Source organism: Cibotium barometz, chromosome 42 (genome assembly GCF_041138505.1).
Source record: "Cibotium barometz isolate CiBa-2024 chromosome 42, ASM4113850v1, whole genome shotgun sequence".
Taxonomy (NCBI): domain Eukaryota; kingdom Viridiplantae; phylum Streptophyta; class Polypodiopsida; order Cyatheales; family Cibotiaceae; genus Cibotium; species Cibotium barometz.
In genome coordinates, this window is record NC_141087.1 from 40,958,101 (window position 1) to 40,983,387 (window position 25,287).

General features: G+C 43.1%; 1 protein-coding gene across 2 annotated transcripts; it reads left to right on the forward strand.

Annotated features, from left to right (window-relative positions):
* Positions 1 to 3,755: 3,755 nt before the first annotated feature.
* On the forward strand, positions 3,756 to 24,157 carry LOC147614482 (uncharacterized). 2 transcript variants are annotated; one of them, XM_086781026.1, is made up of 9 exons: positions 3,756 to 3,991; positions 4,296 to 4,421; positions 4,547 to 4,568; positions 4,809 to 4,865; positions 4,976 to 5,057; positions 6,095 to 6,190; positions 6,278 to 6,402; positions 23,581 to 23,599; positions 23,699 to 24,157. In XM_086781026.1, the coding sequence occupies exons 2-9, from the start codon at positions 4,322 to 4,324 to the stop codon at positions 24,011 to 24,013; spliced, it is 816 nt and encodes a 271-aa protein (XP_086637152.1). In that variant the 5' UTR covers positions 3,756 to 3,991; positions 4,296 to 4,321; the 3' UTR covers positions 24,014 to 24,157. The 2 variants fall into 2 exon arrangements, with proteins under 2 accessions (XP_086637152.1, XP_086637153.1); XM_086781027.1 differs by having other exon boundaries at positions 3,788 to 3,902.
* Positions 24,158 to 25,287: the final 1,130 nt, after the last annotated feature.

Sequence of the window (25,287 nt, forward strand, 5' to 3'; positions counted from 1 at the left end):
TGTATTATGACACAACAATGTGGCTATGGACAACTTAATTTCAGTAGACAAGAAGGATGTGAATCATGCAATGTCCCTCGGTTCATGTATATGTCCCATTGTTAATAATTCTAGTTCCACACAAAACCATAAGAAGACAAGTTGTCTTTTTGCTCTTCCAGCTTTGGATAACTAGGTCTTCACGAAACATTCTAGCTAGAAAATTTGATTTAGGATCTGAATCTGGGGTGGACACCTTCTCTTGTACCCTCTCCAGTGTATCTACAAGTTTCCTTAAGGGTAATATGTGAGTGTAATTTGGGTGGATGATGGTGGCACGACCTTTGCTTGCTTGGAGCCTTTTCTTGAAGTTTTCTTAGCATTCTTGGACCAAGGCTTGGGCTTCTTCTAACTTTTGTTTTTCAATTATTGAGTCAAGATATTCACCAATTCCTTTTATTGTTGATCGTCCACTTTTTTCATTGACCCTTGCTAGTTCATGAAGGTTGGTTAGGCCTCCTTCTATATTGATTCATTCCTTAAAGCTTTAAAAGATGAACTTATTGTGGCCATGTCTTCATTTGACCCACTTTGGATGGCTACCTTCTCCTTTCCCTTGCCCACCTAAATGGCTTTCTTTGTACTCTTGAACTTTGGTTGTTCTTCCTTGACTAGTTGAGCAGTTGTGGTTGTGCCTTGTTGAGGGGTTTTTCCTTTTGTGTAATAGGTTGCCTTTGCTTTAGCTTACAACCTTGTGAGCGCATTAAGAGGAATTATTTGAATTTCTCCTCTTTGTACAGTCATAAAGTTTAGACTTGTTGTATTTGGGTCATTTGCTAGAGTGCTTGACCTACCTCTTGATGGACAATCCTTGTAAAGATGGTTAGTTCCACACCTGTTATACATGGGGGCTAGAAAGAATTCATTATAACTGTCAAACTATAGCTCGTATTTAGGAGTTGTAAAAAGAAAAGTTGCTCAAAATTTCTTGCTCTATACAATGCTTAGATAAAAAATAGGAAAGCTATGGGGATTTCCGCTATCCTCCTTCCAAAAGAAGAGGTGTGAGACCCCTCTGTCCCCTCTGCGCACCGGATTCCCGGTTGCTAGCACCGTAAGTGGCTTCCTCTTGCACGAGGCACGGTTTCCCACACTCGGGGCCTCGCCCTCGCATGTCCGGACACGAGACTAATTTGGTGGTCATTCCGAAACCGAAACCAGAAAAATTTCTCTTGCCCGAAAAACGAGGACGATTCCACCTTTTTGATTTTCTTAACGAATTTTTTTAACGGGTCAAGAGACTAAACTATCCTTCACCTGATTAAACCAAATAGAAGGAAAAACTATCCTTGACTTAATTTGAAGAAATCTACGCTTTTTTCCTAACCGAAATCAGGCACAGCCATTGATCTAGTCATTTGAGAAAATCAACGCTTTTTTCTTAATCGAAGTCAGGCTGGCATAGCCATTGATCTACTCATTTGAGAAATTCTTCAGGGTTTTATTTAACTACTCGAATTTTAAGCGTATTTCTATTATTTTAATTTTAATTATTAAAACTCTACTGATTCTAGCCTAACCCCATCCGGCCCATGGGTTAGCTACCACCCAACCGCTAGAATCGGAAGAACCAGACAATTACTCACCCATCCATGGGTTAGCTACCACCCAACCGCTAGAATCGGTAGAACCAAACAATTACTCACCCACCCATAATTGAATGCCTTTCTTAACTTTTGCTTTCGAATACAGATACGCACATTTCTCTTTAAAACTTTAACATATAAAATAATCCATTGACAAACAGTTATTGGTTACAGATGTCATAACTCCAAAATTCTATCCAGTCCCTTGTTTCTCAAAAAACAGTATCACTCTCTGGACTCTCCGTTAAGACTAACTGGTCAGCCAACGAGATCCAGTAACAATTTACAATAATCATTTCGTCCATCATACATATCTTTCACGACATACGCATGGGTGTCCTAGGCACCGCGAGCTTGTGCATCGCTTGGTCAAAATCCTCCAAGATCTTCCTTAGGTGTCCTAGCACTTCACTCAAGGATCGCTTCGTCGGCCCTCGTCCATCGTACTAGAAGCGCACCATTTTTCAACCATACCGAGGCTGGTCAAGACCTGGGCACGCTTTGCCGCGTGAGCTGTCCTTTGAACACTCCCCGCCAGCAGCTGTTGCAACCTAACTTCCCTTAGAAAAACATATACCAAATGCTCCCTCCAGCATTCTGGCGTAAGACAGTCCTTTAAGAAAAACATATACCAAATGCTCCCTCCAGCATTCTGGCGTAAGACAGTCCTTTAAGAAAACAGAGTTTCTATATGCAAGTTTTCAGTTTGATTTTCTTTTGAATATAATGAGTATTTCTTGAATCAGTATCCCCAAAACTTCTTGAACGGAATTCTGAATTTCATACTAGAATTTCTCGAATTCAGTAACCTTGATCCACAGATCAATTCGAAGGGTCTCAAACTTAGTTTCAGATTTGGCGGGAGTTTTGAGTGTATTTTTCTAAACTGGTCACATCTTCTTTCCTCGAAATTGACGAAAGAGTTTGGTCTTGGTCATAATTTGATTCAAGGTTCGAGTCGGATAAAATTTTTCTTGAACTATCTTTCTCGAAAAGGTTTGATAATTCAGTTACTATTTTACTGAATTTCTTTCTTTGAATATTCACTTAACTGATTTCTAAATTAGTTACGAATTCCAATGAGGAATAAATTAATCATTTATCTGAATATTTCGATCTCGATAGATTCCTAAATTTTCTTTTTACAAACCGTGTGAATATAAAAGATAGAAATTTCTCTCTCTTAGAGTATTTAATTATTCATTTATCACTAACTCATAGAATTTAAGAGAATTCTAATTTTGATATAAAAATTCTTTATGCATAAAAATCAAAATTTATAAGAATACCGCTTTTATAATAAAAAAATTCCTTTATGCATCTTTCTATGCATAAAAATCAAATTTAATAAGAATAACACTTTTGTAATAAAAAATTTTCTTTATGCATCTTTCTATGCATCAATTTTAATAAGAATAACACTTTTGTAATAAAAAAATTCCTTTATGGATCTTTCTATGCATAAAAATCAAATTTAATGAGAATAACACTTTCATAAAAAAACATTTCCATGATGCATCTTCCTATGTATAGAAATTAAATTTAATAAGAATCATATTTTTATAATTAAAAAAAATTCCTTTATGTATCTTTCTATGCATAAAAATCAATTTTAATAAGAATAACACTTTTATAATAAAAAAAATTCCTTTATGCATCTTTCTATGCATAAAAATCAAATTTAATGAGAACAACACTTTTATAATAAAAAAATTTCCTTTATGCATCTTTCTATGCATAAAAATCAATTTTAATAAGAATCACTTTTGTAATAAAAAAATTCTTTTATGTATCTTTCTATGCATAGAAATTAAATTTAATAAGAATAACACTTTTATAATAATAAAAATTTTCATTATGCATCTTTCTATGCATAGAAATCAATTTTAATAATTAATATCAGTGATATCCATGCATATTCATAGGTGAATATGTACATGAAGTAATTAGAATATTTCTTTTAAATACAAAAATGATGAGAATTACTCTTTTAAAATAACATAAAAACAAACTTTTTTTTTCATAAAATTTTAAAATTTTTTGCCATAACCTCCTCATTTTTATCATTCTTTATTTAATTTAAATTAACCTAAATTAGATTAAACTCTAATTTACTTTATGCACTTATGCATACAACCAAAACTTTATATCAACAACGTCTACTTGCTAAATTTCAAGGAAACCTCGAGAAGCGCCGTTGTTGCAACTTGACCGCTACATTCCCTTTTTCACTCTCTCGAGTCTCACACAAAGATGTGCTCCTCGGGAAAACAAAGGGTGGGTTGCGGACTCCGCAGCGCACTCTAACCTAATCTGATCTGATTCAGGGCCTTGGAAGCACTCCTTTTGACCTTCTCAACTTGCAGGTGCATAGTAGCATTGATCTTCCCGTTCAAGCCTTTTATTCCTTTGGGCTGTTGTTTACCGTCTCGTAACAGTGAAGTTTTTGGGCGGGTTAGGGTTAGGGCTAGGGCAAGTGTTAGGGCTGGAGTTAGGGACACAGTCAGGGCTAGAGTTAGCGTGCGAGAAAGGGCCAGGGTTAGGGTTGAGAGAGGTGTAGGGTTATGTGACTAGGGCTAGGACTTCGAGCTAGGGCTGACAGTTAGGGACGAATATCTTGGGTTTACTTCTTTTCGTGTATCGTCCACGATCTGATATATCTCACCATAGGGTTAGCGTTTGGAAGGCGTGTAAACATGTCGAAGCAGGAGGCATTGGAGAAAATGCAGGCTCGCCAGAACTTCCGGAATCTCTGGCATACTGATCTTATCGGAACCATGACCGCCGATCTCCCATGTACGTCATACCGTTTTTGCTTACGACACGGCTTACACGCATTGCCCTTACTTCGTTGTACGTACTGCCGGCTACCTTGCCTTCAATTCACTCGGGTTTTTTTGTTGTCCTTGTGTGTGTAACAGATTTCTGCTTTGCTCTTTGGTGGTAAGTCTTCCTAATTCCTGGATAGAATTTATGATTGTTGTCATAACTGTGGCTTGTCTGAACATGCAGGGTGGCATGGAATCTCTTCCCTGTCATGTTCTGTATGCTAATTCGACATTTTTTACATTGGCCGTTGTGTCACAGGGCAGCTTTTTTTCTAATAATTCAAGCTGTGCTGTTCGTTTTGTCTTGATTATCCTGCATGGATAAACTTGAAACTAACCTTGACATGCTGTGCAGTTCACCATGTGCTTCATATCTCTTGCGAAAAAGAGCTCTATATGATGACATGTCCAGGTACATTCCTCAACTTGTGCTATTTTAGACCTCCACCCTTTCTCTTCTGCCCTTCCTTCTGATACTTTGATGTTTTTGTGAGTGACTTCATGCAAGTAGTGTGATTGCAGGTACGTCTGCTGTGCAGGATACATGCCCTGCAGTGGCAGCTGTGGAGAAAGTGAGTGCCCAGAATTCTGCCTATGCACGGAGGTATGAATTTCTATCTAAAACTTTCTATGTAGTGACTCGTGCCCTTCATCAATTCTGTGCCAATTTTAAGTTGGAGAGAAACTGTTATCATCTTGCTTCAATGGTTTGTGATAACCACTCTAGTCTCATGGACGGTGGGCATTCATCAATGCCAGAAGTCACAGGTGTGCCAAGTGATGAGTTGACCATAGCAGGCATTGGAACATGCATGAAAACCCCTTGTTGCAGGGTATGGAAATGGATTATTGCAGTGGAAAATGTAGGGTTTTCAAAGACTTCCTCTTTGTTGTTTGCTCCCTGTTGCTTCTTGCCTCTGTGTGTTTGCATTTAACTCAGAATTTACACTTTTGAGTTTTCAAACTAAGTCTTCATTATGGCTGAGTCTGCCTGCATCTCCGGAAGTTTGACAGAAACTTGGTACGAAGAGCTTTGTGTGAATATATGCTCTTATGTGTGTGTGTAGAGTGCATGTGTGAGAGCATATCTTGGTACAGGGTTCTACACCCACTATTGGGCACTGATGACGTTAGTGGGGATGTTGTAGTATCTAGTCCATACTATGCATAATGGAGTTGATAGTTATATAGTCTTGTGGGTTGATTACCATGAGTATATAACATGCACGTTCCTAAAAGGTGAATTTGGGCATGTTCCTGGATTTATCTAGGTATATAAGGATACTAATGTTATTCTATAGCTAGCCAAACAGCATATAGTAGCTATGTCTAACATATGTACATTTTATATGGGTATGTGAGTATCCTTATATGTAAAAAAGGCACCTTGCTGCACATACCATACTTGTTCAGGACTTTCCATACTCCATATTGTACATGTACTCTATTATTTAACGTATGGTTCCACCATGCGGGATGCTGATTCAGCTGTTCTCTTACATTCATTTGATGATCAAGTGTTTCTTTAAGCCTTGAAAGCTTTGCCATGTACTATTTTGTACTAATTGAAGTCAAAATAGTAGTTGGAGTAGAAAAGCAGGTAGCTGCATGATAAACGAATGTTCACAATGTTTGCCACAGGTGTGGTGCTGCTTTGGAAATTCTGTGCAATCAACAAGGTTCTTATTGCAGGATGAATTCAACATACAGACAACTAAGTGTGACAATTGCATAATTGTAAGTGGTAATTCCAGTATCTGGTTGCTCATATCTGTCTTTGATATCGTCTCAGCTCTTGACTTTGTCGTCGCTTGAATTGTGCAGGGTTTTATGTTCTGCTTACAACAGGTTGCATGCATATTTTCTCTTGTAGCTGCTATTGTTGGGAGTCCTGATCTAGAAGATGCATCTCAATTGCTGAGCTGTCTATCCAATGCTGTATACTGCACGTATGTATTGGCCTAGATACTTGCATTGTTGATCTTTATAATTCCTGATGTTTGATCTGCATGTAAGCAGTGACTTGATTAAGACTTCATTAAAATGGACAAGAAAAGTCTTTTTCAAAGCTAAAGTGGACGTGGTTGTTGTGTGTTGTGCTAATGTTCTCTCAAAAGCAAGTTCTATGTAGATCAGGAAAGAAAATTTTTGACAGTGAAAGGAGGGCATTTGTAGTGGTTTTAGCACTATTGAGGCTAAAATATTTGGCAGTGTAGGAACATATGATAAACTTTAGCAATTGCTAGAGTTGCGAAGGAGCACCATTAAGGGTATTTGTCCACAAGTGGGTAAAAGATGATGGCTTTGGCACTGTCATGTGCATGGACATGCCTAATCCAAGGCTAATTCTGATAGGCAGCAGATAAACATCTGGATTAGGGCTCTAGCATGGGTTTAGGTGTGCACAGAAGACAACCAGGAGGGCTTAGATCCAGTCGGCCAGATTTATGAAGGCTTAAGAAGAATCTCGACAGCATATATACACATATGGGATTTGTCCTCTGGCCGACTGCCGGTCGGCCAGCTTCTTGGGCATATTTTGGGCCTATAGAAGGCTAGGCCATGATTCTTTCCCACTCCCACTTGGGGGTCAGGTCATGGATAGGATCCTTGAGGTTTAGAGTAGGTCTATAGCCTCTTTTTGGAAGGCCAAAAATATATATATCCCCGAAAATTCTCTTATATAGCTATATATATACCTAAACCAAAAAAATAAACACACTCGCACATTAAAAAACACACACACACACACGATTTTTTTTAAAAAACCCAAAGGCCACAGACTTTTGTACAAGACTATTACATCTTTTTTGTACTATATAATATACTGAAAACAGAGCTCTCTCTCTCTCTCTCTCTCTCTCTCTCTCTCTCTCCTCGCTTTGTCTTTGTTGGTGACTTGCATCAAGAGTGCCTATGCAGTACTTAGGGCTGAAACAAGACATCCCAGAGCTGCTGCATGTTACAGGCACTTTCGGAGTCTGAAACAGACTGCAATGTTGGGCAAACAACAGATTCAGGGATGTAATAATAGATTGGATGTATTCTGACGTCGGAAGGTCCTTCAAATATGTGACAACGATGATGTGTTGTATGACAGCTGCATGATTGCTTTTGCAATGAAGAGAGGATAGGCAATGAGTGGCTGGGCCAGATGCTCTGTCTAAAATGCAAGCAGATTTCATAGGATTTGATATATAACTCTTTCGTCTGCAAGACCTTAAAAGCTGGCAGCACCATGGACATGTAATTTGGGGCAATCGGCATTGTGAGGATGGGATGAGATCACCATTGGGGTTGTGGAGGATAACTGAGGGGTTCATGGATGTAACTGTGGAGTCTAGACGTGGTAACGTCTTTGATTTATGCAATTCTTTCATGTTTGGGGATAATGGTTGCAGCAATGATAAGGTGCCTTTTCTTGCATTGCACGTGCAGTGGATATCACTAAGCCAATAAGCTTAGCAGAGCCGGCACCATGCTCCTAGTCTTAACTCTTTTTGGTGGTGACTGTCCTACACTCTTTCATTTCCTTTTTCCTCCCTCTCTCTCTCCACCCCTTCCCTGCTCCCCTTTTCTTCTCTTCTCCTCTTCTGCCATTTCTATTTCTACACAAGTGTGCTCTATGCTCAGAGAGGGATAGAAAGGTGGGTGAAAAGAGAGTGAAAAATAAGTCATTTAATAGGCTATGCAGCGAGGAAATGTAAGATGTTGGGGAATGAAGTGGAAATGGTAGAAACGAACAATTTTGGAATATAACATATGGCTCTCATGTGCTCACCAAGATCTCTTTTTATTGTACGTGTGGTTTTCTGAGGTCAGCTGAGGAGCGGGTGAAACACAATATGGTTTGGACCCTTCTTGGAATAGGATAGCTGTTGGCTTGCAGCTTTGAAGGAAAAAGCAAGGAAAGCGAATCTTACATGTATTTAGGACCACCCTTTAGTGTTCTTTTAGTATATCTTGTGGTAGATTTAGCTACATGTTTCTAGATTGAGATCCTTCTTCTAGTCAAAAATCAAACAACGATAGGCTAAACGTACATGCTCATAGCCTTCCAAAGAGGCAAAGTAGGAACTGGGAAGGGTAGTTTACTCCATGGCTGGCCGTGTGCGTAGAAAAGCGTCTCGCCTTCTATGCATGTGATTTGATGACCCTATGTGAAGCTTCCCCCATTGACTATGGAGACAGTGGTAGGGGCAATTTTGTGAGCCTACGACTCTTTGTGAAGCTTCCCCCATTGACCTTAGGTTGTGGTAGGGGAAATTTCGTGAGCCTATAAATAGCAAGGGTCAGTTTAGTCGTTAGTCATCTAATCCCTCATAGGCGAGATAATTAGTTTATAGGCATAGATGTTACCTTTTGGAAGCCATGATTGGTTAGGATCTATGTACATCTTGATACATATTTACAAAAAACACTGTTTCAGCAACATCAAGACTGGCAGTTCTTTTGCATGTTACAATATAAGTATCATGGATCACATTATCAAGTTCAAAGGCTCTACTAGTATAGAGTTATATTTTTGATTGCGGAAGCATGGTGAGTCACAAGACTAAGCTTGGCAAAGAAAAGCTAAGTATACTTTGAGTTTTGCAATGTTGGTGTAGTTTGTAATTTATTGTAAGTGCTCTTGAACACTTTATCCTTGTATGTCCGTATAAGGAGAATTGTGTGTTGTTTGTCTTGAATTGTCTCAAGGAAAAACACTATTAACGGATGAATAGCGGGGTTTATACAGTTTTCATTTGGATTATATATATATATATCCTCAAGTAAAGGATGCTCCATACATACAGTCCAGTCCTTGGACAAATCATATATATATATATATATATATATATATATATATATATATATCCTCAAGTAAAGGATGCTCCATACATACAGTCCAGTCCTTGGACAAATCTCTCTCTCTCTCTCTCTCTATATATATATATATATAGAGAGAGAGAGAGAGAGAGAGAGAGAGATGGTAGTTTGGTGCATCTATATGGCTATCATTGTCTAAGTGATTCTTGGGCTTTATGCTCTTATGGTTTCATATATATGTATAGTTTTAAGGCTCCCTTTATATATATATATATATATAGAGAGAGAGAGAGAGAGAGAGAGAGAGAGAGAGAGAGAGAGAGAGAGATGGTAGTTTGGTGCATCTATATGGCTATCATTGTCTAAGTGATTCTTGGGCTTTATGCTCTTATGGTTTCATATATATGTATAGTTTTAAGGCACCCTTTATTGGGATACGATGTGTAATATGCGGAAGCTTCAGAGAAGAATCAGTAACTTCAAAACTCAGAATTCAACACTCTTTTCGCGACGGAAATTAATGCACAAACTGAAAGGAGATGTGCAGAAAATAGAGAGAGAGAGGGAGAGGACACAGTATTGGGTCCCAATTACCCTCTGTACGGATGGTGTATTTGCTTTATTAGAATGATGAGAAATCTGAAAGAAAATACAGCAATCTTGGACCTTTTCTTGGCTGAGAAATCTCTGCCCTTGACCTGCAGTCTTTCACCCCTTTGCATTAGCAAGCCCTTGGCTGTCTTGGCCCCTTGGATTGCTTGAGCACTTGGTGAATGATGAGATAAATGAATGGGAACATGGGCTCTCCCTTTTATACTAGCCCAACTACAGCAGTCGGCCAGCACTAAATGCTCCCACGACGAGAAATTCAGCATAAAATGCTGAAAATATTCACATAAAATGTTGCTTTTTTTTTCCTTAAAAGGCTGGACATGATGTGCCTACTTCCAAAGGTTTGGACACAGCTTTTGCCCACAATCCAAGGGCTGGGCAGCCCGTATGGGCTGCCCCATACTTGCCCTACAGCCATATAAAGGTTGTAAACTCCTGGAAATTGCCTTATCTTTGCCCTAGGGCTGCCCTACAGCCCCTCCATGGCTGGTGGGTTCAGCTTGGGCCTTCTTGGCCCTCATGGGGGTGGTTCCACACCATTCCCATGCCCACGCTAAGATCCGGGGTAGCCCTATGGGCTGGCCCCTTGTTCTAAACACTAACTACTCAGTGATCTGGCATCCGGTACCATACCCGATACAGAGTATCACTGACATCATTCTAGAGGGAGACTCACAGCGCGGATTGGCACTGTTTCCTGTGCAGGACAGTGCACACTTGACATTAGACTCCTGCGCAGGACAATGCACACCTGACCTCGGACATCTGAGATGGATCCCTGGCTAACTCGTCCCGGACTGGGCTCACATGGGACCAGTTCACCATCCCAGGTCCTGCACCTTCTGTACAGAAATATCTACGTGGCATCCAAGTGCGGGATGCACGTGACATCCCCTTCTGCTTAACTTGACGGAAGCTGCATAGCCTTCAAATAATCCGTCAATAACGCTGGATAGTCTTCGAAAAACTCTTTGTTGAGCCATGCCGCTTCATGAGTTCCTCGGTCCTGAAACTTTGTGAGGAATTGTTGTAGTCTTCGGCCTGAGCCATGCTTGAAACGGTGCAGAAAGATCTGTTCTGGAACCATAACTTCTGCTTCATCCACTGTTGACTCATCTTTCACTCGGTGAAGAAATCGGCCTTCTTGGTCACGCTCTTGTAAAGCATTCGCAAGTTCGCGCTGACGAAGACAAGGTCATTGGCATGCTCTACCTCGAGTCGGTTCCTCTTCCTAGAGGCAATGTGACTGTAGGTACTCCAAAGTTGCTCCAAGCAAGAGAAGCTGATGGCCTAGCTAAGTATGCGGATGGCAAGGTGTTGCAGCTCCGGTCCATCCGAACCAAAGTCCTCCCACCATAGAGCAACACCAACTTTGGAGCGGTCAACCTGTGCATCATGACAGCCGTAGGAGCCATGAAATGACTTGTACATCGAAAGCTGGTCCTTGATCTTGCGCCTAACCGATGCATCAGGCACAAGACGATCCAAGATAATCCCCCATCCAGCGCTCACCTCCCGGTCGCTCTCCTGCTTGTTGCCTTGGAATTCTGGGTCCACCACAGAAGCGGCTGCATGCAATGGAGAGTAGTAGGAATACCACCTTCCTAGACACAAGGCATGGATCTCCTCGTATGTGTCTTCGTCAGGCACGAAGTCTTTCAACTTCTCTATCATGCGATCCATGGCCTCGTAGACCTTGCCTACGCATGGTTGCATAGCGTCTACAATCCTTAATAGGTGGACTATGGGCCTCACCATAGCATCTGTGGTCTTCACACGCTCCCACCAAGAGGCGTCATCCGTCCGTAGCCTACACTCTTGGCCAGTGTTTGTACAGGACTCTTGCATGGCGACAAACTCGTCGCTAAGGAAAAGCCCCTCAAAGCACCGCTACAATCCTTCAAGTGGTCCAACATAAGAAAGTTGTAGACAAACCGGGTGTCGGAATATTTGAGGAGAGAGACAGGACCTCTTGTTGAACTCATGCCGAAGTCTTTAGTGGTTGAGGACAAAGGAGACCATGGTGTTGGCCTCCTCAATGAGCGGGTTGATCCATGGCAATGCCGCGATGTCCTTGAGGGGTTGTTTAGGCAATGAGCCATACAAAAGGACACCGTGACATGTCCATACATACCACATACCTTGGAGAATAGCTCCCGTCGCCCTATTGGAAGGCTCCCCATCCACAACAAAGCCCACTACATGCTTGGGGCCAACGATCTCCATGGTGGTAGCACACTTTGCCGGCACATTTGCGCTCTTCCCGGTGCCGGATGCATCATGAGATGAGATGAAGTACATCTCTCCGCGGGAATATGCAACCACGCGGTGAATACTCCTCTTGCGGGTGTCACTTCATCCATCCACAATGAGGGAGACTCCGTTCCTCTCCCATTGCCGCTTTGTGTTGTTGGCCGCTTGCTCTACAATGTGCTTCTCCTTCTCGAGCAATGTAGTGCGCAAGCTCTCGGATGAGGGGGGCGTATAGGTTGAGCCATACTCCCCAATCTTCTTAACCATGACCTTGAAGTATTCCGACCTTTCAAGAATGTAATTTACTAATGAGAAGGGAACTAGGATGATGAATTGGCAATGATCGATTGCACTTACCTAGCCGCTTGAAAGGCAATGTGGTCGTGGAAGAAGAAGCGGGCCACCGCCATATCCACCTCCTCCTTCAACTTGGGGTTCTAATTCTCCCCAAGTGTAGATTGTCGTTGTGGGCCACGTAATGATTGAGAGGCCGTGGAGATGGAGGGTGCCGGCGTCGTGGATGGAGTAACATTCCGACTTGATGGTGAAGGTGATGGTGTGCATGATCCCGATCCACCACATGACTCCATTGTAGAGACTTGAGTTCCTCTCCCCATCGTCGCGGGATCTACGGCCACTCGTGGTGTCCTTGTCGCTTCGACCGCCTCGTAGACGCCAAGCTTGTCAAGAAGTTCCCGTCTCTTCTCGGGCGTGACATTCGTGCAAAACCTCATCTCATGTCCACTCTCATGCAAGAGGTGGGCTCGCACTTTGTCGGCGCCACCCGTTCACCGGTATGGGCAAAGCTTGCATGCCTATGGCCGAGAACCGCCTCTATGAGCGGATGGGGTGTAGTTAACCTCCTCCCACCATGTTCATCCTGTTGTCCTTCTACGAGAAGCCCCGGCACGTGAGGAGGATGCTATGGTTGAAGATGGCTTGACTCTTGAGCCTTGAGGAATGAGAGAGAGAGAGAGAGAGAGAGAGAGAGAGAGAGCCTAGAGGCTTGGAAGTTGGAAGACTCAAGAGGCTTGAGAGAGAGAGAGGTGAGAAAGAGAGAGTCTAGATAGTAGGGCGGCGGCTCGCGGGCCTTGTGTGAGAGGCTTGGAACTTGGAAGTTGGAATCTAGAAGAAGCTTGAAAGCTTGAAAGTCGTGTGTGCTTGTAGCCTTGCAGAGGCTTGTTCTTATATAGATATGTAAGAGAGAGAGGTAAGCCTCAAGGGCAAGAGAGAGAGAGAGAGAAGACTAAGCCTCAAGCCTCAAGGGCCAAGGCCCAAGCCATCCCCGAACGGCCAAGCCAACAGCCATAAACGGCTAGAAACGACGAACGAAACGGCTAGAAACGGGTAAAAAAACGGGCAGAAAATCGCGCAACGGCTTCCTGCTGTCCCCCCATAGAGCTGTCCCCCACCTGCGTCCCCGTTCCTGAAGGCGTCCTTGTCCCCATTCCCTGTGAGTGACGATTTCTAGGCGACGTCCGTTCGTCCCCCGTCGTCCCGGTCGCCGGTACGTCCCGTTTCGGCGTCCCTCCGTTCCAAGTCCTTGTCCCTTCCGTCCCCTGTGACTATGGCTCCGGCTAACCGGCCAATCAGGTCATCTGACCTAGGGAGAGGATAACGGTTCTTGATTGTCAGCTTGTTCAATCTCTTGTAATCTATACATATTCTCCAGGTGTTGTTCTTCTCTTCTGAGTAACACAGGTGCATCCCAAGGTGATTTACTTGGACGGATCTGGTCCATCCGCAAATAATCTTTGAGTTGTTTAGCCAACTCATCTTCCTTAGCTTGGCTCATCTTGTAAGGTGGAATACTAACAGGTTGAGCACCAGGGACCAGGTCAATACGATGATATACTGTCCTTTCAAGTGGTAAGCTTGATGGCAGTTTCCTAGAAAATACATCTTGAAACAAATCAAGTATCTTCTTTAATTCGTTGCTTTCAAACACACTCAATTCCTTAACATCCATAGTAGGTATGAGAAATGAAGAAAGTGAAATCAAGACACAATGGAAAGCATTATACAAAGAAGAATCCATTATATTTTCAAAATTAACTATATTTACAAGAGGTCCCTGAGAGGGATGTATACAATCGCCTAAGATACAGAACTGGGTGTTCCTATGTTTAAAAGAAAAAGTATGACTAGACCAATCTATCTGGACCTGAAGAGTCTTAAACCACTCAATCTCTAATAACATGTCTACATGCATCTAGATGCATAATATAACACTCCAGAGTATCGGTGCGAAGACTTTCCTTCTGTCGTGCTAGCCATCGGTGCGGAGAACTTCTTTTTGTGCTTGTTCCCCCGCTCGGTTACGAGTTTAGATTTGGAAGAGACCATTGTATCGTCATAAATACGAGTGGAATGAATGGCCTCGTCCAAAGTTTTGCATTTGTTGTCTTGAACTTGTAAACGGTACGAGTCGAGTAAATCGGCTATGAAGAAACCCAAGAGAGTAGTAGAATCCATCTTCGTGGCTTTCATCTGCAAGTCTCTAAATTTCTGGAGGTAGACCTCATAAGTGAGGTTCTGCGATATCATGGTTAAACTGGCAAACTGAGCAACGATATCATAGTCATCCTCTTTCTTGAGGAATTCTTTCTTGAAGACTTCTTTGAACTGTGCCCAGGTTGTCGGTTTAGGTTCGAGTTCTTTCCACCAAAGCAAAGCTTTGCCTGAGAGGAAACCTGCTGCTAACTGAATCTTTTTGCCATCGTCATATGGATGAAACTGGAAATGGACTTGCCACTTATGTAGCCAAGTGTCCACAATCTCCTTGGTACGCTGCTTTTGCTTGCTCCCAAATTGTTCCAGAGTAATGTTGGGGCCTAAAGCAGAAGCCAAAGTATCCATATCCGAAAGAGTAGATAGGGTAGTGGTCAATAAAAAGATGGAGTTCTATAAAGCCTGCATCTGCGTGGCGAGTTGTGCTTGATGTTCCGAGAAAGAAGCTTCGAAAGTAACTTTAAACTCTTGGAAATCAGATTTTGAAACAAAATCGTCGAAAAGATCGCCATCAGTGGCTTCCGTAGCCGACAGGTCTACAAATTCGGGAATGGGTTCCATCTCGGATTCTTGGGTCGACACCTTGAAGAGGGCAAGATGAGAGAAAAGCTTGGCCTTGTACAAGGAAGAGTGCTAGAGAGCTTGAGAGATGTGTGGCAAGAAGCCTTCTTGAGGGGAATTTATAGGCTTCCCCAAAAGCATATGTAGCATTTGCTTTTGTGTTATATATATATATATATATATATATACACACACTAAAAAAAAAACACGCATAAAGCAAGGCTTGGGTTTTTAAAACTCTTTTTTCTAAGGTTAATAAAAAAACGAAAGCAAGGCATGGAGTTAAAAAAAAACGGAAGCTAAAAATATCAAAAAAACTGTCACCTGTCGAGTGCTTTTTTCACGTTTTTCTGTTGCAACTCTGGCGCCAACTTCAGCGCAACTTGACGTGCCCGCTTGCAAGTGCCGATTGGAGTTGCCGCGCCTGTGCGCCTACCTGCCTGCCTGCGTGCGCCGGACGTCGCCCGCGTGTACCACCCGCCTGCGTGCACCACCCATGCGTGACTGGTGCAAGAGCTTATTCTGCTGCTTCTTCCCTCATAAGGGCTGCGCAGCCACTCAAGCACCACACAGCCACATAAACGCCGACCAGCCCTCCAAGGTTAACAACCGGCGATACCTCTCTCTCTCTCTCTCTCTCTCTCTCTCTCTCTCTCACATATTTACAGCTGACAGACTTCTTTTCTCTTTCTTTCTCTTGTTCAGAAAACACAACTCTTCTTCTTGCTAAGCAAAACAACCCTTAACAAGACCATAATCCCCATCATGGGTTCCTACAATGCAAAAAAAACACGCTAAATCTGAAAAAACAGCAATGTGCACGAACTCATACCTTTTCTTTGACCTGTTTTTTCTCTACCTACTGACTTGCTCGTTCTCAAGGCTTGCTTTGATACCACTGTCAAAACCTAAAGGATTACCTCGTAGAACGCTCCTGGTACAAGACTCGAAACCTGCAAAACAAACCAAGCAACGTGAAGGGGATGGTGGCCTGGCTTATACCGCGCACAGTGAAACAACTTCGTTCTTTTCTTGATTTTGTTGTTTTTCTTCGGAAATCTGTGCGGGAGTACTCTTAGCTCCCACTACCGATGACCGACCTATTGAAAGGTCGTGGACATAAGTCGAATCAGTCTATCACTTGGAATAACGATCTCGATATGGCCTTCAAACTTTTGAAAGATAAAGTCAAGGAAGCACCTATCTTAGCATTACCCGATCCTAGCCGGCCTTATGTTCTTGAGATTGATGCCAGTGACTATGCAATCGGGGCTGCTCTATTTCAAGATGGTAGACTTGTTGCTTTCGAGAGTAAAAAGCTAGACGACACTCAATCTCGTTGGCCAATCCTTGAGAAGGAGCTTTATGTTGCGATTCACGCTCTCAAGGTTTGGAGACATTATTTATATGGCTCCAAGTTTGTGGTATTGACTGATCATCTGTCAATTAAGTATGTGTGTGATGCAGATGATTTGAGAGGAAGGAAAGCTCGATGGGCTGAGTTAATGCAAGATTTTGATTTTGAGATTCGTTATCGAAAGGGGTCCATGAATAGTGTAGCAAATGCGCTTAGTCGAATTAGAGAGGTGAATACTTTGTCGTTCACCGAGATTTCTACTGACTTATTTCAGTCATTGAGAGGGCTTTAAAGACTGATAGTTATTTTGGTCGATTTTGGCAGAAGATCCAGAACGGGAGCTCATTGATTGACCAAGACTCAATGACTGAGCAGCCTACCATTCAGGCTGCAGGAGATCGGTGGATGATTCGAAATGGTTTACTATTCCGTAATGACAAAATTTTTGTACCACAGATCTCGGACATTAGGTCCCAGATTCTTAAGGAGTGTCACGACGCCCCTTCTGTTGGACACCCTTGGGTACACAGGACATTAGCTTTAGTAAAACACACATTTTATTGGCCAAAGATGAAAGGGTATGTAGAAGATTAGCTTTAGTAAAACACACATTTTATTGGCCAAAGATGAAAGGGTATGTAGAAGATTATGTCTTCAAGTGTCAACAAGTTTGTCAAGCAAATAAAGCTGAACGCTTTAGACAGGTTGGGCTGTTGCATCCTTTGCAAATCCCAGGTAATAAATGGGAAAGTATTTTCATGGATTTTATTACTGGATTGCCAAGAATACGTCAAGGCTACGATTCTATTGGGTTGTGATGGATTGCTTGACAAAAATGGCTAGGTTTTTAACTTTTTATCGGCACGGAAGACCATTAGAGCTACGTAATTAGCAAGGCAGTTTATCGAGCAATCGTTTAGACTGTACGGGTTACCGCATGACACAGTCAGTGATAGGGACTCTAAGTTTACAAGTGACTTTTGGAGGCTTGTTTTTGAGAAGTTAGAAACAACTTTGAATTTGAGTTTCTCAGATCATCTTCAATTTGATAGCCAAACTAAAAGAGTGAATCAGATTTTTGAGGATATGCTTCGTGCATGTCTCCAAAAGATAGAGTTCATGGGAGGATTATCTTCCTATGTTAGAATTTGCATGTAATAGTACTAAGCATACGAGTACAGGTTTTAGTTCTTTCATGTTTATGTATGGTTTTCAACCTAGATCACCTGTTACAGTGGGATTTTCAGGATTTCAAAATGATGCAGCACGTAATTTTTTGCAAGATATGCAAGAAATGTCACAAGTTGCAAAGGAATCTATTAGAAGTGCTCAAGACAGAGACAGATTTTATTCTAATAGACATCGTTCACCCAGAGAATTCTCTGACGGAACAATGGTGTATTTGCGAGTTCCGAAAGATTTCGAGACTTTACGAATAGGTCGATCTCCGAAATTATCCCCTAGATACTGTGGACCATTTTGTATTACACGACGGATTGGTTCAGTTACATATGAACTCGATTTACCTTCTCATGTGAAAGTTCATCCCGTGTTTTAGTCAGTAGACTAAGGAAGTACTGGGTGGAACTGATTAGTTAGTTACTCCTCAAAAAATCATAGATGTTGAGGATATGTCATTTGTTCCACACGAACTGGAAAAGATCCTTGGATTTCGTGAAAGATGATTGCGTAATACACTTCTCACGAAATACAAGATCAAGTGGAAGGATCGTGTTGAGGAGGACGCTACATGGGAGACATTGACTACCCTTCAGAGGGATTACCCTGGGTTTTTAGTGAGCTCAAGAGTGAGCTCTTAGAGAAAGGGGAGTATGTCATGTGCACAGTGTGTATCTACCGTGTGCTACACGCACACAAGACTAGCTTCGAGGCTTGGGGAAGCTTGGAGCTAGGCAGGTTGATTGGCGAGCTAGGCTAGGGATAAACTAACGGGCGGGCACCCAAGTATGGACGGGCAAGTGCCCAAGTGTGGACGCCCGGTGACCGGCCAAGAGCCTATAAAAGGGTGGCCAAGGTTAGGCAATAGTTCATAGAGTGTGGCAAGTCTTTGTGAGAGCTCTATGGTCAGGAGCTTGAATCTAGTGCAGACATGCACCTGCTTTATGGAGCCAAGGCCGCTGGCAGTCTCGAGGCCCGCGAGGGTAGCTTTGTGGCAGTATGGGACGTCACGAGGTAGAGATTGGTCAGTACGTCCAACTGGTTAGCTTAGCTCGTGGCTCGGTGGGGACAACCAAGACTTGTGGGCTTGCCCATGGCTGTCAAGGTTGGGAGGTTAGTCAGGCTTGCACCCCCTTCAGGTGGCTTGGTTTGTTTTGCAGGTTTTGAGTCGTGTACCAGGAGCGTTCTATGAGGTGATCCTTTGGGGTTTTGACAACTACCAATCTTCACCACTGCTGCAAGAAAACTGCTTGAAAACCTCGAATCTCAACACTCCAAGACTTCTCTTAAGCACATCCAACGGATAAGAGCACAAGGAGCAATCAGCCCCCTTAGTAAACTGATGAAAGAAGGGGCTGGACAGCATTGAAAAACCTCCAGGAAACACCCAACAGGAAGGGAGAAGAAGACGAACCGTTGAAGCCACTTGTCTGGCTGCACCATACACAAACACACCAGCTTCCCACTACTGTCTTTGCTGCAAAAATCAAACCAAACACCACCAGCCGCTGCTGCAGAAACTAGTTGAAGAAGCAAAAAATGCAGCCCACCAAAGTTGCACTGCGATGCCTTGCAAATGATGCAGGGGCATGAGCACCGCAAGATGAAAAACGATGATGGGGAGAGGAGCCTGAAGAAGAACAAAATGCAGCCTCCAAAGGAAAAAGCGCAGCGTAGCTTGCCCCTTGACGCCTAGCTGGAAGCTTTGCAGTAGGGACAACCAACCCATAGAAGAAACACTGATGTGGAAGATACCTCGGAGAGGAAAAACGCAGCCACCTGTTGAAAAACGCAGCAGCACTTGTTGCTCCAAGCAAACACAAATGAAGGAGGGAAGGGGTTGCCTAGAGGCACAACTGATGCAGTGGCATGAGCACCGCAAGATGAAAAATGATGATGGGGAGAGGAGCCCGAAGAAGAACAAAATGCAGCCTCCAAAGGAATAAAGCGCAGCTGCTTGTAGCTTGCCCCTTGATACCTAGCTGGAAGCTTTGCAGTAGGGACAACCCATAGAAGAAATGCTGATGTGGAAGATACTTAGGAGAAGAAAAACGCAGCCAGCTGTTGAAAAACGTAGCAGCACTTCTTGCTCCAAGCAAACACAGATGAGGTAGGGAAGGGGTCGCCTAGACGTCTGATACCATGAGTGGGCATAGGCGGAAGCATGAGAGAGAGAGAGAGAGAGTAAGCAATGATCAAGTTCCATTATCATAGCAGAGGTTTTAAAGGGGTAGTACAGCCAACAAATGGGTGAACGTACATATGCGTTGGGATTGAATGAATACAACAAGTCTTTATATAGAAGGGCAGGAGAGTTGGTTGACTCTAGCATCATGAACTAGCATCATGAAGCTGGCCGACTAGCAGAAAACAGCCCACGATTAGTAAACTTGAGAAAAATACATATGCCTTAATACAAGCACCTGCTCCATATAGAGATGCACATATTTGAACATTGCTTGTGTGTGTCTTGAGAGAGGTTGGTCCTAGTGTAGGAGCACTGGTGTTGTGCGTGGTCTTGGAATGCGAGCGACGGTTCTCCCATTGAGAAGAAGATTTGGATATTTCATATTATGGAACATGTTCGAGTGTGAAAGGGATCTGGTGGACTCCAGGATGACCGAATATTCAATAAGTATAAGCTTTTGGATGGAGGATTATCTAGTACAAAGAGCTAGGTGCCTGGAGTTTGATTTGGGTGCCCGAGACAGTTTCTTGGAGGTAGAGATAGTCTCTTCGCCGAGGTGTCGGGTGGAAAGTACGCCTTATAGGTGCTTGAGAATAGGGAAGGATTTAGCATGGAAACAAGCTCGTATGGGTGGACAAGTTATTAAATGGACACCCCGGTGGACAAGTTTTAATAGGGTGGACATTTTATAAGTAGGACACTTCATGAGTAATAGGATTCACATTGTTCATACAAGGTGGTTTGAGCAACTAAAAACACATATGTAGACAAATGACATTATGAGGCGGACACATTTGGAGTAAGTGTGTGTATTAGCCTAGCAAGTGGCATTATGAGGTGCAGACACACATTTGGGGAAAGTTTGGCAGCTCTTCTTATTTATTTGGCAAGCCCTCTCTCTCTCTCTCTCTCTCTCTCTCTCTCACACACACACACACACACACACACACACACACACAAATGGATGGGCTCTCTACACACTCATGTTGGGAATGAAAAATCAGCCCTCTCTACGTCTCCTCTTCCTTCACCATTTGTGCTCCTAGCACCTACAGGCTGTGTTGTAGCAATTCTATTCGAAGGAATTTGGATTAGGTGCTTGAGACAGTTGCTTGGAGGTAGAGATAGTCACTTGGTCCAGGTGTCACGTGGGAAAAGATTTGGTGTAGGTGCCTAGAGTTTAGTTTAGGTGCTGGAGACAATTCCTTGGAGGCGGAGATAGTCACTTAGCCTAGGTGTCCGATGTGAAGCCCTATGGGAAGCATACTTGGTAGGCGCACGAGAATCTGGAGAAGGATTTAGCACAGAAACAAGCTCTCATTGGCTTGTCCACACTCACTTGTTGATGTGTGGACAAGTTATTAAATGGGCACTTCGTGAGTAATAAGATTCACACTATTTATACAAGTGGGTGGAAATTGAAGATAGATATGTGGACAAGTGACATTATGACGTGTAGACACATTTGGGACAAGTGTATGCATTAGCTTGACAAGTGGCATTATGAGGTGTACACACATTTGAGGCAAGTTTGGGAGCTCTTCTTATTTATTTGGCAAGTCCTCTCTCTCTCTCTCTCTCTCTCTCTCTCTCTCTCTCACACACACACACACACACACACACACACACACACACAAATGGATGGGCTTAGGTCCAAGATCCTCCTGTAGTTATTGTTTTTCACCACATGTAGATGTCCGCTCACATGGGCTTTTTTACCCACTTGTAGGTGATGCCTCCGAGGAAGCACCTTGTGGGTTTTGAACCCAAGACCTCGTGGTCCTAGACAAACACGTTTATCATTTTAGCTATCATCTCATTGGCGGGCTATTGTCCAGGTGTGCAATGAGCAACCCAGTGTGGATAGGGTTATGGGGTTATTGTGTGAACACACTTAGTGAGATATTATTATTAGGTTGGTATGGTTAGTAGCCAACTCACCAACATTAGACACTATAAATAGGAGTCTAGGTCTCAATCATATTCATTCATTGATTAGTCTGGCATCACTGAGTCATTGAGAATTGAGGAGCAGTGCTATCATTGAGTATCTCTATTCAGCATTGTATATACTTCATGTTAGTAATACATGGTAGGTTAGGCCCTCTCTCTCGATTGTGTATTGAGCATGAAGTAGCAATTTGAGTCATTGAGTGCTACCATTGATACTTCATCTAGATTAGGTCATCTCTCTCTACTATGTATCGAGCATGAAGCAGCAGCAATTTGTTGTGAATGGGTTTAAGTCTTAGATTAAGCGCTAATTGCAATCAATCAATCATAAACACGCTTCCACAAGCACCCATGTTACAATGGTATTAGAGCGTTAGGTTTTGACAGAAGAAGGGCTGCAAATGTTTTTCTTGCAAGGGTGTGGAGATCCATCGCAAAGAACCCCATCATGATCATCATCATCACTCAGGTTTGCGGTTTTTTCATCACCAAGGAGAGGGCGGGCAAAGCAAGAAAGCAAGGTGACCAGTTGCGAGGCATGGGTGGAAGAAGGGGCATCAAGGGGGTCCAATGGTGGGCACTCACGGGCCAGATCTGGGAGAGCATAAGGTCAGCTAGATTTAGCAAAAACGTAGCCCTATTCAGGCTGCAGGACATCACACGTAGCTCTTGTGAATGTGATCACAGAAGGAGGTGTTCCTGAGGAGGCCTTGCCCAAGGTGCATGCGCGAGAACGAAAACCCATCCGTGAGTCCATTTTAGTTTTCGAGGACAAGGAGAAGTCATCAAGTGAGTTCTAGAGTTTTCTCTCCAAATCCATTGAGGAAGAGAAGCAATTCCTTAGTGGTTTCTACCGTATGCTAGCTGAGCATTGAGAGGCAGAGGGGCTAGTTCAGTGTCCGCAGTTCGCAAGGAGGCAGTGGCAAGACATCATTGGAGACATGTCACATGCACAACATGTGGACATGCTTAATTATACTTAATCTGTAGTCTTGGCTATGATTAAGAACTTTTTTGGGCATTGTCCAGTGAGGATTTATGCTAGGGATTTTACCCAAGGTAGTCAAGAGGAGCATGAGGGCATTTCCTGGCAGGTTGGCAATTTATATGTATTTATGCTTGCGGCAGGCATCAAGGGCGTGAAAGAGAGCTGATGGGAAAGGTGGGAAGGAGGGTGGGACGTGGGAAGAGGAAGGGGAAGGGCATAGAGGTAAGAGGGCGAAGGCTGGGGGAGCGGGGCAAAAGCAGAAGGGGCAGAAGGTAGCGGGTGGAAGATGAAGGCGGTAAGGACGTGAAAGAGAGCTGATGGGGAAAGGAGGGAGGAATGTGGTTGGAGAGCGCTAGAAAAAGCCGGTAGGAGGCGGAAGGGGTGCGAAGGTGGTGGGAAAGCTTGGGAGAAGGCACACAAAGGGGCGGGCTTGGCTCAGGAGAAGGCGCCAGCTCTTTGATGAACTTGAAACCCTGTACCGCCAGTTTGTGCTCCAACAGGGATGAATTTGTGGTTTTATTTTATATTATTTTTTCATTTCACTTTGTGGGTTTCTCTTGCTGCCGAGTTTGTGCCTGCTGTGGAATCGTGGGTTCCATTTTTTTGTAGCTGCAATTAAGGAATGCATGGATCTATGAACATGTGTGGGGGGAGAGAGAGAGAGAGAGAGCGAGAGAGAAAGGATTCTCATTTTTGTTTGTTTGTCTTTGCAGTGTCTGTGCATGCATGCAGGTATATGTTTCGGTGTTGCCTCATCAACAACTATCCGGCTGCACATTCTCTATCTAAATTTTATGGTGCTAATTTGTGCTGATGTTTCACTACCTGCAGACACAACATAAAGTTGAACTTGACAAGCGGGATGGAAAGTTTGGGCCCATGCAACCCCCTTCCACCCAACAAATGTCACGTATAGACCAAGCGCTGCCGCCAACAGTAGGCTATACCCCAGGCTATGTTGGCCAGCCTGCATACGGCCAGCCAGCGTATGGTCAGCCTTATCCTCCACCAGCCTATAACCAGCCTTATACTCCAACAACCTATCCACCGCAGGCCTACCCACCGACGACCTATCCACCGCAGGCTTACCCATCTCAGGGGGCCTACCCTGGTGGTTCCTATGGGCCACCTGGCTACCCAAGGTAAATGTATTTGTGACAAATATAGAACTTATGCTTATGAAGCTTTAATATCCAGTCCAGAACTTCAGAACAAAATATGATGAATATTGATGATTATGTAAATTGAAAAGGCAGAGTCATCAGGTAAATAAAAGAAGTTCCGAGATCATATGGGTAAATTAGCCGTTTCTGTATGTTGAGCCGCTTTGTTATGTAGGCCATAATAACTCCTCAATACACAAGGCAATTTTCTGTGTTGCTGCCAGAAATCATTGTTGCTGAAATAGACCAAGAGCATAGAGTCAGGCTCTCTGTTCTCAAGTGAAAGGGTTCAAAGCGGGACAGAAAGTTAAGCAAAAGCAGATTCTGAGAAACATAGAGGGATGACCGTTCATGTCCACATTGGAGACGAGGAAACAATCTGTACTGAGCTACAGGTTACAAAGGAGCCTTTGAGGGTATGCCCAACCAGAGATTTGAATTCAATTGGGATTCAAAAATGTGGAGCTGCACTTTGTCATCAATGTAGTGGCTGGCAACAACCCAAGTGCACAGACGGAAAGGTACTAACATAACACTTTCTCAGTTTTGTAAAGTCTTAAGAGGGTGCCTCTAGTTTTGTGAATCCAAAGGCATGTGATGCATCCATTGCTTGCGTAATGTGTGGATCGCTCACCATACTCAAAGAAGGAATGGGTTGTGGGTGAGGTAGTACCACCATTCGTTACAATGCTCTAAAGGCCGAATCAAGACCTAAGAAACCATGGCCAATAACGAGCCTCTCTCTCTCTCTCTCTCTCTCTCTCTCTCTCTCTTTGCCTGAGATAGTAAGCTATTTGGATCTCTGATCCGTCGAGACATAGTCAGTCAGCTATTTGGATCTCTGATCCCTCTGATCCATCGCTTATCCTGGGACCCGAAGAGTGTGCCAAGTCTTGATGTTTGCAGTGTCTTAATCATTAACATGACGTTACGGGTAGCATGCACCTTCTCCTTCAAACGCAAAGCCAAGACCTAACCAAAGACTTCTTTAGAAAAGCCACTTCTCTGCTCACAGGCTTTTACTATCTTCTTCCTTTCAAGTCCTTACTAGGGGAATACTCTCTCAGCACACCAAAAATATATCAAGTGCCAAATTTTTTTAAAAATTTATTGAGGTAGGCACTTTATCGCAACAATTTTGAAGTTTCAAATTACCTTAAAGAACTTTTTAAGTATTATACAGATGTAATGGAAAAATTCCTTTCAAATTACCTTAAAGAACTTTTTAAGTATTATACAGATGTAATGGAAAAATTC

Bases quoted from the DNA above. Each gene is read 5' to 3' on its own strand.
- LOC147614482 (XM_086781026.1), top strand. From the start codon at position 4,322: ATGTCGAAGCAGGAGGCATTGGAGAAAATGCAGGCTCGCCAGAACTTC. The intron at 4,422-4,546 runs GTACGTCATACC...TGTGTGTAACAG, and splicing joins CATGACCGCCGATCTCCCAT to ATTTCTGCTTTGCTCTTTGG. The intron at 5,058-6,094 runs GTATGAATTTCT...TGTTTGCCACAG, and splicing joins AATTCTGCCTATGCACGGAG to GTGTGGTGCTGCTTTGGAAA.